General features: G+C 38.9%; 1 protein-coding gene across 3 annotated transcripts in view; it reads right to left on the reverse strand.

Annotated features, from left to right (window-relative positions):
* The window catches only part of fgf12 (fibroblast growth factor 12), a 221866-nt gene that overhangs the window by 122508 nt on the left and 81839 nt on the right, over positions 1 to 17519 (reverse strand). Inside the window, exon 1 of one of the 3 annotated variants that reach the window (NM_001100284.1) lies at positions 13056 to 13308. The exons of the other annotated variants lie outside the window; for them this stretch is intronic. Within the exon in view, the coding sequence (NP_001093754.1) occupies positions 13056 to 13146 (91 nt within the window). The 5' untranslated portion in view covers positions 13147 to 13308. Of the gene's footprint in view, positions 1 to 13055; positions 13309 to 17519 lie in introns of those variants that run through there. 3 annotated transcript variants of the gene reach the window in all.

Below are 17519 nucleotides of genomic sequence, written 5' to 3' on the forward strand. Positions count from 1 at the left end.
TCAGGGTAAGGACTGCATATACTAGCCAATGGGTATGCCTAGGCTGACCAGATCATTTGAAAATTTAGGGCACATCTAGAAAATCCAGCTAGAAGGGCTGCACTGATTGCAACAAAAAGGAGTTGAAATATGGGTCACGTGATCTTATAAAAAGAGAAGCAAATCATACGTAAGGGCTCATTTACTAAACGTATTGTCCAAATGGACAAGCAAGCTTCTGCCACACACATACTGTAACACTTGCACCTATTTCATTCACCAATTTCCTGATTGCAGGAAGAGGTGGTAGTCGGTTGAGGGTGTGCCCTGTAACAGATTAAGTTGATGGAGGATGAGTTCCTTCAAACCAGATCTGTAGTGAATAACTTGTTGTTGCTAAAACTAATATTGAATTCATTGGCTGTATTTGGCCAATATATAATTCATAGTTTAAGGACTATTGGAACCCATTTCAAATGTACCACACTCGTATTGTACAAAGACGTTCAATATATGCAAGGACTGCAGACCACATGCTAGTTGATTATGCTATATTGCTATATGGGGTATTTGGCAAATACAATAGTATCCTATTGGCCTAATGGAAATAATAAAATGCATATATATGGTTTTCCTTCCATTTTAGCCATGTAAAACCCAACTTTACTGGTTGTCTGGGTATAACTTTCCTTATCACCTTTGGCAGCCCTATTCCTTCTTAGAGTAAAGACAGGCGAGGAGAATAGTTGCCTTTGACAACTGTCCTTCATCGCAAGTGGCTAATCTCCTCTAAATGCCACTTAGTGCATATGTTTTTATAGATCGGCAATGGGAGGTCATTTGGCGGGGGCAACTAATCTCCTTGTCTGTCAGGGCCCTTAAAGGAACAGGTACATCAAAAAATGAAAGTAATATATTATGTACTATTGCCCTTCATTAGTAAAAGTTGTGTGTTTGTTTCAGAAACCCTACTATAGTTTATATAAACAAAGCTTCAGTGTAGTTACAGGGGCAGCCATTCAAACTGACAGGAAAAAGAAGAAAAGGCGCAGGTTACATAGCACATAACAGATCTGTTGCATAGATTTCCATTGTATTATATAGAGCTTATCTGTTAGCTGCTTATGTAACCTGTGCCTTTTCTCTTTTTTTCTAGCTTTAATGGCTGCCCCTGTGGCTACACAGCAGCTTATTTATAGTAAGAAGCAACTTTTACCAGTGCAGGGGAACAGTACATTATAGGCATAGTGGCAGTAATATCCCAAGTTTGCTGCTAGTCTATAGAAGCAGCAACCATAAAACCATAGTTACCATAGTCAGCACAGGGTATCCTCTTGTACAAAGAACATTTCTGAGCGAAATGTGTATGTATTAAGGTCCTTTAAGTGAAATTTCAGGATTTTTAAAAACCCTGAAATGATAGCTAAATGACTACTGGTGTCTGTTCTAATGTTCTTTCTCAGACACAACTAAAATTAAATAAGAAACCTCTGTATATTGAAATAACCTTTTCAGATAAGCACTGCAATCATCGTGAAGAAAAACCCTTTGGAAAAAAAATGTTGTAATGTGTTTCCATTCATTCAAAAATTCTTGAATAGGAATAGCAAAAAAACTATTGCTGACTAATAACAGAGTTTGGCTTTCAGATGCAAGCAGTGAAACCCTGTATACACAACAAGCTGGAGTCATGACTTAGGTTTGTGGGTGGTTCAACCCAAATTTAGCAACACAGTCGTTATTCCCAGCAGAGAAGCTCAGTCCACAGGACTTCATGATTGCAATTTGGGACACATGCACAGAGACAGTGGGTCGATAGCAAGCAAGCAGCACAAGTGTCCAAAACATATCTTTTCTATTCAAAACACAATTATTTTCCAGTCCATTTCTCTGTGGTGTTCCAAGCCCTTGCCTATTCATGCATATCATTTCTCAGGAGATCTAGATTATATAACTGCAGTGCATTTTATTATTCACCAGCCCATTGTGCTGTGTTTCTAAACAGAAAATGCACTTAGCCCCTTGCATTACAGGGCATATGTTTCATTATGGATCATTATTTCTGAAGCAAGAATGACTTCAAAAGAGAATATTCACTACAGCCTGATTTCAGTTTCAAATATGACTGTATGCATCACATAAATAACACAGTTTTTGATATCTTTAAATTGACAGCATGAATCAGGGGATGAGCACAGGGCACCCACATACCAAACATGGGGGGGAACTATATTTCCCATTGTGAGTCAAATTCAAAAGCAACTACCTGTGTAATTGAACACAGTGCTTGCTAACAGCACAGGATTACTTTGAGTATTTCTAGGTGTCCGCCCCCTCACCATTAAGTGACTAAGGAATGTGGGTTGTGTATTCTTGCAGCCCCTCAGTTGGTAAGTGAAGAGAAGATAGCACTTAATGTGGCACATATTGAGGCTGTGCTAAGATAAAGAAGTTTTGCTTTTTGGCTTCAAACTCCCTTAGAGAGCCATTGATAGCTTCCATTATGTCCCTTAAAGGAGACCTGTCACCCTAAGAAATAATTCCAGTTTCTTTTTTATTGTGTTTTTTAAGCAAAATTAAATTCACACACTTTATAAATGATATAAATCTTGTTTGCTTCAGTCTTGGGAATATACAATCACAGCCAGCAGGCAGCTGCAATTTTGTGGGCACTGTTAAGGCAAGCTTTGTATCACCCCAAAATCTTGTGTATGTGCCAGAATGGGGGACCTGATGCCCAGGCCCATGCACTGGCTACACAATTATATGGTGAGAAAGTAGGAGAATGTGAGTGCTGAATGGAAAGTTTAAGTACTTGTCTGCCCCACCTCTATGCCTAAGGCATAGAGGCGGGGCAGGAAGTATATGATTGACAGCTGGGATTTTTAAATGCATTTATAATGGGTTTGAATGCATTAATATATATATATATATGCAAATATATTCTGAAAAGCCATACATTGATTGTTCTACATACACATCAGCCCCTGCCCCAGTGGAGTTTATAATATAGGGTCCCTATCCTTATCACACACACCCACACTATGGTTAGTAGCCAATAAATCTGCCTGAATGTTATTGGACTGTGGAAGGATACTGGAAAATTCACACAGACACAGTGAGAACATACAAACTCCTTCCAGACAGATCTTTTACCTCTACTTCCCTTTTAACTATAGTAACAATATAGTGATGACAGTTTTCAAAGAGAATACTGGGTTATTTAATAGGTTGATATGCTTCACCTTACCTACACAGAAATGATGAAGAGAATAGCTTGCTGTGTACACAGAACATTCCATCTGTAAATGATTCTCTATAATCAATAATAGCAAAGTGTCACCTTGTTGGCCATTTCTTTGCTTCTGTGTCCTCCTTTTAGTCTCTCTTTTGAAACCATAAATTGAGTTCATTTACTTAGTGGAAAGGGTTTTTTTTTAATGACCACCATGGTGAAAAACTATAAAAGCAGCTGTTATATGAGAAATGCATTATAGTAATGGGGACAGGCTGTTATCAGTTTACCATATGAGTTCATACACAGACGCTAGCTTCCCAGTCTCCTCCAACTATTTCCCAAGGCTGCAACATTCTGGCATCCTTCAAAAGCACAGCAGAAAAATCACTGCTCCTAGAAAAGTGATTTTTCTGTCATTTCCCATTATTTATTATTATGTTCACCTTTTCCCTGAAAGATGTTCAAAATATTAAAAAAAACAGCTTTGATTTAAACTCCAAAAGCAGCATATGCTGGGAAATGTAATTAAAGAACTAAAGTGAAAGATGCTGGGAGTTTTCATTCATGTGGGAAGGACGGGGTTAAGCATTGCTGTTATTTTGGTCTGTGACTCTCATTTTATGGCATACAAGCAGTTCTGTTGGTAATTTCTTACAAAACATGAGAGGGACCATACTGTACAACCTGTTCTGATGTTTTTTTAGAAGAAATGGAAACAATCAAAACATAATATCTTTTCTGACTGGTCCTCTGTTTAATTGGGAAAGAAAGACCTTATGCGACTGAGTTGTGAATAATTTATTGCTCCAGAGACTGGGCTCAAGTTAGAAAACAAGTGTTACCATGACAACCTGTTGTATCTACGGTCTCCCTGAGGTTCCCTCTTTACTAAGGTATGACACACGCAGCTCATATAGTAGAACACAATCAGCTTATTCACCAAGCCATTACTGCATGGGCCTGGGACTTTGCCAGGACTTTTTAAAGAAACTATACACACACCGTTCTGCTCCTTACCTTTAACATATATTGAATTTTCAATTGATTTATTTTACATAAAATATATTCCAATTGTTTACATTTTACTGTATGTGGTAATTTATGATTCCTCTATGCTCCTACTGTCCCCTGGAATATACACTGCACTCTCTGCACTGAATGAGATGCTCAGGAGGTCTAGGCCAAACATTTACTTAACACCTGCCCTAGGGCAGCAGGAAGGCAGGACCCAGTTGCTTTTCTGTATCCTGTAGGTCGAGACCTACATCTCATTAAGTACATTGATAAATGAAATACCAAAGATGCTATGTCAAAGGTCTTTGGTTTAGTTAAGGTAGTTCTTTCCAGCTTTCTCCTTAATGGGGGCAATTATTCACTATGTTACATTTTTTTTTTTTTTTATATTTTGAGCAGTCTGGCAGCCATTAAAATTTCTTGGAAGGCCAATTTCAACCCACAGGCTGAGTTAATGCAATCTTTACATCTCTCACAGTAAAAAACACTTTCCTAAATACTTGGATTTATGGCAAAGTATAGTGGCTTGCAAAAGTATTCGGCCCCCTTGAACTTTTCCACATTTTGTCACATTACAGCCACAAACATGAATCAATTTTATTGGAATTCCACGTGAAAGACCAATACAAAGTGGTGTACACGTGAGAAGTGGAATGAAAATCATACATGATTCCAAACATTTTTTACAAATAAATAACTGCAAAGTGGGGTGTGCGTAATTATTCATCCCCCTTTGGTCTGAGTGCAGTCAGTTGCCCATAGACATTGCCTGATGAGTGCTAATGACTAAATAGAGTGCACCTGTGTGTAATCTAATGTCAGTACAAATACAGCTGCTCTGTGACGGCCTCAGAGGTTGTCTAAGAGAATATTGGGAGCAACAACACCATGAAGTCCAAAGAACACACCAGACAGGTCAGGGATAAATTTATTGAGAAATTTAAAGCAGGCTTAGGCTACAAAAAGATTTCCAAAGCCTTGAATATCCCACGGAGCACTGTTCAAGCGATCATTCAGAAATGGAAGGAGTATGGCACAACTGTAAACCTACCAAGACAAGGCCGTCCACCTAAACTCACAGGCCGAACAAGGAGAGCGCTGATCAGAAATGCAGCCAAGAGGCCCATGGTGACTCTGGGGGAGCTGCAGAGATCTACAGCTCAGGTGGGGGAATCTGTCCATAGGACAACTATTAGTCGTGCACTGCACAAAGTTGGCCTTTATGGAAGAGTGGCAAGAAGAAAGCCATTGTTAACAGAAAACCATAAGAAGTCCCGTTTGCAGTTTGCCACAAGCCATGTGGGGGACACAGCAAACATGTGGAAGAAGGTGCTCTGGTCAGATGAGACCAAAATTGAACTTTTTGGCCAAAATGCAAAACGCTATGTGTGGTGGAAAACTAACACTGCACATCACTCTGAACACACCATCCCCACTGTCACATATGGTGGTGGCAGCATCATGCTCTGGGGGGGCTTCTCTTCAGCAGGGACAGGGAAGCTGGTCAGAGTTGATGGGAAGATGGATGGAGCCAAATACAGGGCAATCTAGGAAGAAAACCTCTTGGAGTCTGCAAAAGACTTGAGACTGGGGCGGAGGTTTACCTTCCAGCAGGACAACGACCCTAAACATAAAGCCAGGGCAACAATGGAATGGTTTAAAACAAAACATATCCATGTGTTAGAATAGCCCAGTCAAAGTCCAGATCTAAATCCAATCGAGAATCTGTGGCAAGATCTGAAAACTGCTGTTCCCAAACGCTGTCCATCTAATCTGACTGAGCTGGAGCTGTTTTGCAAAGAAGAATGGGCAAGGATTTCAGTCTCTAGATGTGCAAAGCTGGTAGAGACATACCCTAAAAGACTGGCAGCTGTAATTGCAGCAAAAGGTGGTTCTACAAAGTATTGACTCAGGGGGCTGAATAATTACGCACACCCCACTTTGCAGTTATTTATTTGTAAAAAATGTTTGGAATCATGTATGATTTTCATTCCACTTCTCACATGTACACCACTTTGTATTGGTCTTTCACGTGGAATTCCAATAAACTTGATTCATGTTTGTGGCTGTAATGTGACAAAATGTGGAAAAGTTCAAGGTGGCCGAATACTTTTGCAAGCCACTGTATATAGATTAAGAACTACCTGCACCCAGCCAGAAATACAAACATCTGTAGAGACACTGGGCCAGTTAATCACATGGATCACACTTCAGTAACTTACCCTAATTTATATCAAGCCACTTTGATCCACATTATCTTGTACCTTATCTGTCTGTCCCTTGCAGGCCCTCTTTATATGACTTTGTTAACACCTTCCACACAGATATTCCTTTTTTTGGGTTATTTGATCTATGAGCCGAATGCTGTATATATATCAGAGAGTACCGGTGTTCTGAAAGCTTGCTATGATTATCTTATCACCTTTATACCACTTTTGTTATTTTTTATTTCAAAAGAGTTACCCTGTAAACACGTTGTCTGGCTAGCATAGTACATCCCCTTTTCCTGCATCTTAATATTCAGAAATGGTTTTTACTACGAGAGCTGCAATGTTGTCAAAATATCTCCCTTAATCAGTTGTACTGGCTGATACATTAGATAGCTTTAGGCTGGGGGTTTGCAAATTATTAGAAACCCCCAGTAAATATAATTGGTAAAGAATGACCCTAAGCCAGTGCTCCTATTTGCTCAAGTACATTGGGCACGGGTGCTATTGTAGGGAGCGCTGAGTTGTAGTCTTGCTTATGGCCGCTGCAGTCCTCACTGATTTCCTCAGGTTAGTGCAGTAGCAATAGACAAAACTTGAGACTGAAACATTTTGCTCTGCTGCGCTTGTACACAACCTAGAGTTGAAAGGATCACAACGACCAGAAGCAAAACAGCGGAGGGGGGAAAGGGGGCAGTGTTTATTAAGTAGCTTCAAAAGGGATTATGCTTCAACAGCCATGACAACCATTGTTAAAACTATAAGGAGGTCTAATCTTCTAGCTATTATGGTATGTTATTGTCTGTGGTATTGTTAATGCAGGGCCTTGGGTAAAGGGTAAATGCCCCCCCCCACCTTTGCACCCTAGGCACATGCCTCTTCTGCCAGTAGTATTGCATTTTCTCTCTACAGTCTTGACCCTTGGGAGAAAGTTAATCCTCCTCACATTCTGCTTGTGCATAATGAAAGTTCAGTCTTATGAAGAAGTGCCTGTTACTGAGAAGCTTAGGTTTAAGGGCTAATGGGCAAAGTGACACTTTGGGAATTAAGTGTCAGTACCTTGGGGCAATGTCCAAGGAAGAAATCATGCTTAACTAAGGCTTAAGTCCATTAACAAGCTCATAACAAGCTCATATGTAAGCCCATATGTAACAAGCACATATGTATTCAGTTATGTATTCACTGTTGATAATAGGGGTGAAAAAGGAACACAGAAGCATTCACATAGGTGCATGATGGGAAAAACAAAAATGCAATCCATCTGTACACATAATAGCATTTGTAGTTCCATGAATATTATGATATCATGGACATTGACACATTATACAGTAATAAAATGCACAAGCTACTTAGTAAAGGCAAATTATCTATGTGTAGCAAAGCTAAAACTTTAGTAAAGAAATTGTATCTCAGCTTACACATTTAGGCTCATTTATCAATGTAAGGACACAATTGCTGCACCAATATTTGCCCCTTATGGACCATGCACAGAGTTCTGGTGTCTTTGCCATCGACAGATGCACTGTTTACATGCGTGCAAGGGAGCCATGGCCTTCTAATGCCTTGCATCCCCACCACCCCACCCCCAAGCTAACATGTTTCAAAAGTGCAGCACAACTTTTTGTGCTCCATTATAGGAGAGCTATAGCATATAGGAGTGCCATATGGTGCTACCACCATCATATTTCTCAGCAGGTATGGTGTTTTCTGAGGGGGGGCATTGTTTGTACAAAACAATTTTTGCCAAATGTGTGTGGATCTGTTTTGGTCTGGTAAAACTCTGAACCTTGGGCCAAAGTAGCAGTGCAGCAACTGTGGTGCACAAGTGTCATCCAACTCCTCTGAGCAACATAAAGATAATGTGCTTGGAATAATGGGCCAATAACAACTCATGGACATGGATTAAAATTAATAATATAAACTTTAATTAAACCATTTTATTATTGGGTTGTATTGAAATGTGAAAAAGTTCAAGGTGGAGAATGTTTATAAAAGCTTTTTCAGTTTTAAAAGAATGGTTGATGATAACACTTCAAATAAAGCTTTGTTTTACGGAAACTCTGTGTTGACTAAACTGACCATTGTTCATTTATTAATTTACTGGAATAAACAAGTATAAAAGAGCATTGCTAAAGGCACAACACAGCATATATGTTTATAGAATGTACTGCATAAAAATAATATAGTTGGAGGTCACTGTAATAGAAAACTGGACTAAATAATTATTACCTACAAACAAAAAAAACTCACGACAGATTCTATTTAGTATTTAATGAGTATTCAGATGATCAGTATCCCTTAAATCCCTTACTGTCAGTATTAATAGGATCATCCATAAGGTCTCATTTTATTATTTTTTATATTATGCTGCTGCTTTGTATTACAACATGACTTGTGGATATCTCTCTAAAGTACAGATTTCAAGCAACATCAGAGTATCAGCAAAACAGTGCCGCTTTATATTATTTTTTTAATTGTCTTATGTATTTGTTAAAGGAAAATAGCAAGAATTACATTTATAAATATTTTTCTGTTTCTGTGTTAGTCGCTTGCTCATGAAGGTGCTAATAAGTGAGCGTGCTGTTATTGGAGGCTAAAAGGAGATGCAACATGGTGGCCCAGGGGGTTGGGTAGTAAAAACCCACCTGCATACCCTGGTCTCTCAAAATTATGCTGAGAGACTTGGTCAGGTAGGGATCCGAAGGCAAATGTCAGAAAAAACAACACCCTTCCAAAATAAGTCAAATATCAGAAAAAACAGCAAAGCCAAGTGAGTACAAGCAGTGAATCACCTCTGTGTGTTTATTGTCTCATGATGCAATGTTTTGGGGTGTGCTTCTTCTTCAAAAAGCTTCAGAAAAGTGAGTACCCTGAAACAATGTGTCACGACACAATAAACCCGCAGGGGTAAACTTGCTCAGTTGTGCTGTTTTTTCTTCCATTTGACTTACATCATCAGGGGTGATGGCTTTGTCAGCATCAAAGCATTGCTTTGTCAGCATCAATCAGCTATAATGTGCATATATCTTTAACAGAGAGATGCCAAAAACTGTGCTAACAAAGGGATTCACCTCTAGTAGGCAACATTTGGCAGAACATTATAGGCCTTTAACAATATTTTCAGTCTTGATTTAAAACACAGGGGCAGACTAATTATTATCTAAATACTCATATATATCTAATTTAGTAATAATATTTAGTATATAGGGTACCTTCACTTTAAATTATACCAGATATATTACCTTAGGTTTGGCAAGATTGGTCACAATAGGGCACATGTTACATCTGACTCATCTGTTACTCATGCTGGCCCTCACTGTACTTGTGGAGGAAGGGTTAACCACACTGTATCACAAATACAAAAAAACTCTTGGCCTTGTGATTTGTTTATTCCTTATATGAACCAGAACATCCAGATCTCAGTATAATGAAAGACCCATAATAGCAGGATAATGACTCTTAAACTGGTTACTAAAACCCCATGACAGGATGAAAGGCAACTTCATTTTCCTTGTACATGGTGTATATCAGATTTATACAAGATTGTTCCTCTTCATACGTTTCTAATCCTCAAACAAGTCATTTCTCATAAACCATAGGAACATTATTTTTGCCTGGATTCTATGGTAAATGAGCCATTAGTATGTACAGATGTTAATCTGGGCCTTCTGTTTGCTGTTGATTAGGTTTGAGTCAAAGTGGGCCCTAGTGATAACATATCGTAGGAAATTCTATTGTCAAATGGATTATTGTGAAATAACAAGGAAAAAAAATGTTTTACCTATTCTAAATATAGTCATTTGATTACTAATTTCTTCCTGACTTTTTAGGACAGCAGAGAGAATGCAATTAAAGAAAGCCTGGAGGTAATGTGATATTGTGGCCGCTGGGAGATTTATTTCAGACACTGCCTGAATAGGCACTGGAAGGTAGAATAATAGGCGAATAACCCTTTCTTGCCAGGCTGCCAGAGGTGTTTGCGAGCATTTATTATCACAATGAATACAAAAGCCACCCACAGTAGTAAACAAGGTATGAAATACGACATTGGGAAATCGATACCTGTGTATGTAATAATGTAGTAGGATGTTGCACACACTGTTTGGCTTCTGTGGTTTCTATAGTAACCATTGGCAACCTTTTGGGTCCTTCACTCTGCCTCTAGGGAATTCTGGTTACACTTATTTTTATTGGAGATAAATATATATATATATATATATATATATATATATATATATATATATATATATATATATCTATGTATATTACTAGCACAATCCATAAGGTTTAGGTAATGTTAGTTTTGTGGAAGCTCCCAAGCAGTCACTATATTTGCAGCTTTCACTTAACAATGCCACTGTTGAGCACCAGTAAGACAGATTTAATACCATAAGAATGCATTTAAACACACAAGCAAAAGAGGCAAGTCATTTCCTGATACTCTCCACCATCTATTGTTTCTGGTATCATTGCTAAGCTGCCCTTTGCTTATATTTCTCACTTTCTGGCCTGGTTCTCATTGAGAATAAAGCTGTAAGTTTGGGTCTTAAAGTTACATCAGCTTGAAACAAACCATTTCTATAGTGTAACTTCTATAATACACAGCCAACCCATAAAAAAGTACCTGTCTTTAAAATGTAAATCTATTTTTGCTGTGATTAACTCTTTTCAAGAAAAAACTATGTGAAGGTTAATTCCCTCTTTATGAATCCCTAGAACTCAATCAAATCAAGATTTAGCTTTTCTCATTTCTATCTGGGATGTTCTTTCCCCAGGGCAGGAACTAGGGGCAGGCAGAAAAGACACATGCATAGGGCACAACACTATAGAGGGTGCTAGGCATGTATCTGTCTATCCCTAGTCCAGACCCCCAGAGTCCTGCTCAAGATCCCCATACAGTGTCCCCTCACAAGTCGCTCATCAATTCGAGCCCCTGCTCCTGTTGTCCTTGTGTGTCCCTGCAGGTTATCTGGCTGGCTTGGCCCAGGACTATTTCTCCTCCCCATGCTCCCAGAAGAGGAACAGGCAACCCCTTCTTATAACCACACTGTGGCCACTCCTCCACCCCTGCCGTGTTTACCTAACATTAACATTAACCCTGTATTCCCTGTCTTAACATAATGGGTACTGTCCATGTGTTAGGTCACAACATTTAAAAACCATCACTAATATAAAAATATGATGAATATGCAAATATAAACATTTTAATTCAGGGACAAGAAACTTTTAGTACACTTACAGTTGCAGAACTACAACTTCTAGAAGCCCCTGCTAATCAACAGAGCTTGAAGTAGTCTTGCCTCAGGTGGTGCTGAAGTTGTGGGCTGCTGCAGTTTTGTACATTAAATCAGTTTAAACTAATTTACTGTTACTACTCTTTGTTTATGTTTATACATATTATGTTTGTACACAGCAGGGGTTAGTAAAGCACATGATACATATAAATATAATACAGACAATCAGAAATAAAATTACACATCTGAACAATGTTGCCTAGCTTTCCATAATACAATATGTTGGTGGGCTGATTATGATGTTATACAAGGGCATCTGTGAAGCCTCTGGCAAGTCTGGGGACTAAGGCAGTCAAGTCTGGACCCATGGACAAAACACACATTTTATGCTATTCTTTTACCAGCTCTATCTTCTCTACTTTCAGTTGTGATGATGTGGACAGCACAAACCACTATGCCATCAAAGGGAGGCACTGTGCAACTTTCCAAACTAAAGATGTCCCCCTCACTGAGCAAAAGGCATAGAACAGGCCAGTATGAATATGTGGTATTTCACTGCAAGTAGTTCATACAAACCTGATGAGCATGATATTGAACCAAACATGCATATATAGGAAAACCAACAAACGAGAAATAAGCAAAGGAAAATAAATGTATTAAGGAAATAAACCCACGACTCCTGTATTTAAGTGCAAAGCATATAAGTGAAACTTTCACATGGATTATATATTATGATACTATCCTCAGTATTTGAAAGGTCCATGTTGGATGCTTGCTTGATATTTTGGTAGATTAAATAGTTAAATGAATGACTAGTGCAATGCTTATGATTGTTTTACTGACAATTTAAATATGTGGAAGGCACACAAATACACCTGCAGCAATACCCAGTAATGGAATGTCTTACAGGCAACCTTGTATATATTGTTACACTACAATTCCCAGAATTCTCCCATAGCCATTGTTGCTACAATCTAGTGTAACAGCTGTTGACTGAAGACCGGTATTCTAGCAGTACAGGATCTGTCCATGGTCCTGAAACAAATTCAGCGTCTTAACGATACTTGATCTATAACAGTTTGAAGAGTAACTTGCATACATTAACTATTTCTGACTATTTATTCTAAGGTTTTACCAAGGCTGCCTGTTTGGAACTATAACTCTTAGAAATCCCACTAACTCTCAGATATGTATATATGATTTTCATATTCCTACAAGCTTTGTCACTGATGTATTATTCTATCATACATACAATAGGTATCTGTGTGATGTGTGTGCATGAGTCACAAAGAAATAGAAATACTGAAGAAGCAGCAAAGTGCAATACATTTGCCTAAAGACAGCTCATTACATCTATAGCGAGTGTACAGTATGTTAACTCACCACTTGTATTCTTGTTCTGTTTCAGGCGCTTTCCACATAGACACTGCAGCATATGCACTCCTTTCTTCAGGAAATGCCCCAGAATCTTCATTGATTGACTTTTAAATTATTCCAAGACAGATTCACAATGTGAAAGAGTCAGCGGCTCATAATCCACTGCATGAGTCTCACAGTCGTATCATCAACTGGGGTTTGTATTGAAACTAGCATTCGAGATCAGAGGATTAAGAACTGCTCAACCATGACATGTTGGGACTTTTCAATGAAGGCACTTTGCCAAAAGGGGCAGAGCTAGGAAGATCTTTGTGAGGACGTCATCTGGAAAACATTGACTCTTGCCATAGCCCTGCCTCCTATAACGAAAGCTGAGCATCTAAACAACAGGCAGCTCCAGCAGCACTGACATAAGACTACAGCTGATAGGAGGAGAAATCAGCTCTGAGACAATGGACACACTGATGAATAGAAAACTGACAAATAAATGTGCAGATAGTGATGCACACAAACAGAAAAGGGGAATGATCTTACATGTGTATGTGTACGTGCAAAATACACACACACATTATTTACAGTTCAAAGGTCAGAGCGCCGTGTCCTATATTGTTTATATATGGTGAAGGGGAAAACAGAAAATGCACAGCATTTTGAATAATGCAAAGGCAAACAGCTATTATGCTTTTCTCTCATTTAGGAATACAACTGGCAGGGATCCATGCGTATATTGAACAGTAGGGTATCATTTATTTCCTCTATATGCACACACTTTTTCCCAGAATGAAATTATTATTATTAATGGACAATGAAAACCTGAAATGATTGGGGATGCCAATTTGCTAGGTACTCCCCACTAAGCATGCATGCTCCTAATAAAAGCAGACCTGACCCAGGTACAGGGATGGGGAGCACTGCACTGCTATTTTCTTCCCAGGGATTCCTTGCACAGACTTTGGGTAAGCACGTGCCCAGGACTATCTTTCAATAATTGTATGGGATCTCTTTTCTAAAAACACATTATCTAGAAAGCTCCACAGGAAGGGCATCTCCTATAGAGTCCATTTTGTACAAATAATTTTAATTACATTTTTTAGTTTTTTTCTGTATTAAGAAAGCAATGCCTTATCCATGAAACCATAGGTCCAATGCATTAAACATAACAGATTTCATAAATGTCCTGCACATGTGGGTAGTTTAAGCACATTTTCTTCTAGATAATAGATAAATTATGTATAGATATAAAAAGTCACTGCAGAACTCTCAGCTCACAGAACTCCAAGGTACCTAACTATTTGGTAACTTTCAGAAATTCCAGGTTTAGGTGTCTTTTAATAGTTCCCTGCATCCCTCTCCAGACATTCATGGTCATTTAAAGAGAACATTAAAGCAAGTACAAAAGCACAGGAATAGACAGTTGATAAACACAGATGGCAAAGTATGTACGAAGGGGCAAGACAGGGTGCAAAGTGAAAAAAAACATGGTAAATTACACCATTTTTTGGGCTTTGCATCCTGCACTGCACTAGAGAAATGTTTATTAATAGAAAGATGGTGCAAGCACTGTGCCCTTACTTTGAAGGTAGAATTCTATCATTGTAAAATACAAGTTGTTAACAAGGCAGTAACGACTTTATTACTAGACGAGAAGTTCAAATCTAATTTAAGCATATCAAGGGAGATTATGGAGTAGATTTGCTAAATAACAAACTAGGGAATCCAGGGGGATTAGCAGCAGTTTAATATTTTTACTTATTAACACTTTTTTGACTGTGAGAACAATTATGATAAAATAATATGTTATAGATCATCCTCCATACCTTCCAATATGAAGAGGGTAAGGGAGTAATTAACATTTCAGACAATACTTGGTAAAAAAAAAAAAAAAAAAACACTGATCCTGACCAGTTGGTTTCAGGATGGATTAGAGATGAAGGATCAATATTTTTTTGCAAGTGGGAACCATCGTTAATGATCAGTAAATACATTGGTCCTACAGTATATAAATCATGCCCTATAACAGGGGTGTCGAACTCAATCAGAGAAGGGGCCAAAATCTAAAATCCAGCCTAAATCGCGGGCCGAATGGTTTAATGAACAGTCATAAACTGACAACGTTAACCAGAAATGGGAATTTAAAATGAGTGGAACAATCTTTTCCTTAACAGTGCTGTTAACAACCAACCAACAGATAGCAGATTCTGATTTTTATGCCTGCACTTTATGCCAGGAACTGGCAGCTTCTGCTGTGTATTTTTTAGCACACCCTCTCCTGTGTACTTTTTAGCACACGCTCTCCTTTGTATTTTTTAGCACACCCTCTCCTGTGTACTTTTTAGCACACGCTCTCCTTTGTATTTTTTAGCACACCCTCTCCTGTGTACTTTTTAGCACACGCTCTCCTTTGTATTTTTTAGCACACCCTCTCCTGTGTACTTTTTAGTACACGCTCTCCTTTGTATTTTTTAGCACACCCTCTCCTTTGTATTTTTTAGCACACCCTCTCCTGTGTACTTTTTAGCACACGCTCTCCTTTGTATTTTTTAGCACACCCTCTCCTGTGTACTTTTTAGCACACGCTCTCCTGTGTACTTTTTAGCACACGCTCTCCTTTGTATTTTTTAGCACACCCTCTCCTGTGTACTTTTTAGCACACGCTCTCCTTTGTATTTTTTAGCACACCCTCTCCTTTGTATTTTTTAGCACACCCTCTCCTGTGTACTTTTTAGCACACGCTCTCCTTTGTATTTTTTAGCACACCCTCTCCTGTGTACTTTTTAGCACACGCTCTCCTGTGTACTTTTTAGCACACGCTCTCCTTTGTATTTTTTAGCACACGCTCTCCTGTGTACTTTTTAGCACACACTCTCCTTTGTATTTTTTAGCACACCCTCTCCTGTGTACTTTTTAGCACACACTCTCCTTTGTATTTTTTAGCACACCCTCTCCTGCATTGATTCTATGCGCATGCGTAATAGATTGCAAGTACGGCCGGCTATGCCATTGATGATTCTACTATGCCATAGCGGGACGTACTTGCTATCTAATACGCATGTGCATAGATTCTATGCGCATGCGTAATAGATAGCAAGTACGGCCGGCGAGATCGGTGCGGGCCACATTGCAAGGCCTGGCGGGCCGGATTTGGCCCGCGGACCTTGTGTCTGACACCTATGCCCTATAAGCTAAGAGGCATTCATAATCAGGTACATAATGAAATGTTATGCAGGAATGGGATGTATTCAGGGGTGCTGCTGCCATGACATGAGTTAAGAAACTAGCCTCTGGCAGTGCCCCCAAGGTTACCAGGGATGGCAACCATCGGTCGCACAAAAGATCATACAATCCGCCACTAACCGTTCAGGACTGAAACAGCAGATAAGGAGGTAGACACAATAGGATTTCTACCTCCTTCTGCCGATTCAGCCCTGAAGACAGATTTTGCTCAGGCGCCTTCTATGGCGCCCGATCAAAATCTTTTAAACAACCCGATCGGTGAGTCGACCGATATCAGCAGCTTCCTGCGATATCGGTCGACTCACCGACCTGCCATACACGCACTGAATATCATACGAAACAAGTCTTTGTACGTTATTATCTGTGAGTGTATGGCCAGCTATAGAGTCCATTTTAATCAATATTTTTTTAAGATTACCCTTTGTTTGTGAAAATAAAGCAGTACCTTGTACTTGATGGAAACTAAGCTGCATGAATCCTTATTGGTGGCAAAAAAATCCTATTGGCTTTATTTAATAATTAAATGGTTTTATAGTCTTAAGGTGTGGTGACACATTACAAAAGAACCACTTATCCAGAAAACCTAGTTCCCAAGCAATCTAGATAGCAGATCCCATAAAACAGATTTCCCATACAGTATTACATGTCATGCAACTGTCTGTCCTTTTTTTAGTGGTAATGGTCTTTGCTATTTCTCTAGTAACAACCAATCAGAAGGTAGCATTTGCTGGCCAGCAGTTTAAATGCCAACATTTGATGGGTTACTAGAATGTAGTGCTCAATTTGATGGTTCTGCTTCTTATAGAAGAATTATAAAACTAAGTTCAAAATATTTCCCAAATGACAAATATTTTGAACCTATAAGATACACCTTCAAAATAAAGACAGACTATCACTACTCTAGCTGGCTAACTGGACAGCTTAACTTGCTTGGAGCTGCAATTCAATAGCTGGTGGGCTACAGGTCAGGTAGGGATTAAGGGAGAACATGTGCTAGCTTCCATCTACATTGCCCTCTTGCATTCATACAAGGAAAAAAGCAATAGGCTGCTGAAACTGTTAGTCTGAAATGAAGAATGCACTTTCTCAGGGTCCATGTATTCTCATATTAGCCAATAGTACATATGGTCAAAACAGTGTCCCTACAAACCCCTCTGTTTAAAATGGATGTAATGGTATGTTACATCCACACAGATGTTAAGAATATGATAACTGGTAGAAAAAACCCAGGCAATG

The sequence above is a fragment of the Xenopus tropicalis genome, chromosome 5, assembly GCF_000004195.4.
Source record: "Xenopus tropicalis strain Nigerian chromosome 5, UCB_Xtro_10.0, whole genome shotgun sequence".
Lineage (NCBI taxonomy): Eukaryota > Metazoa > Chordata > Amphibia > Anura > Pipidae > Xenopus > Xenopus tropicalis.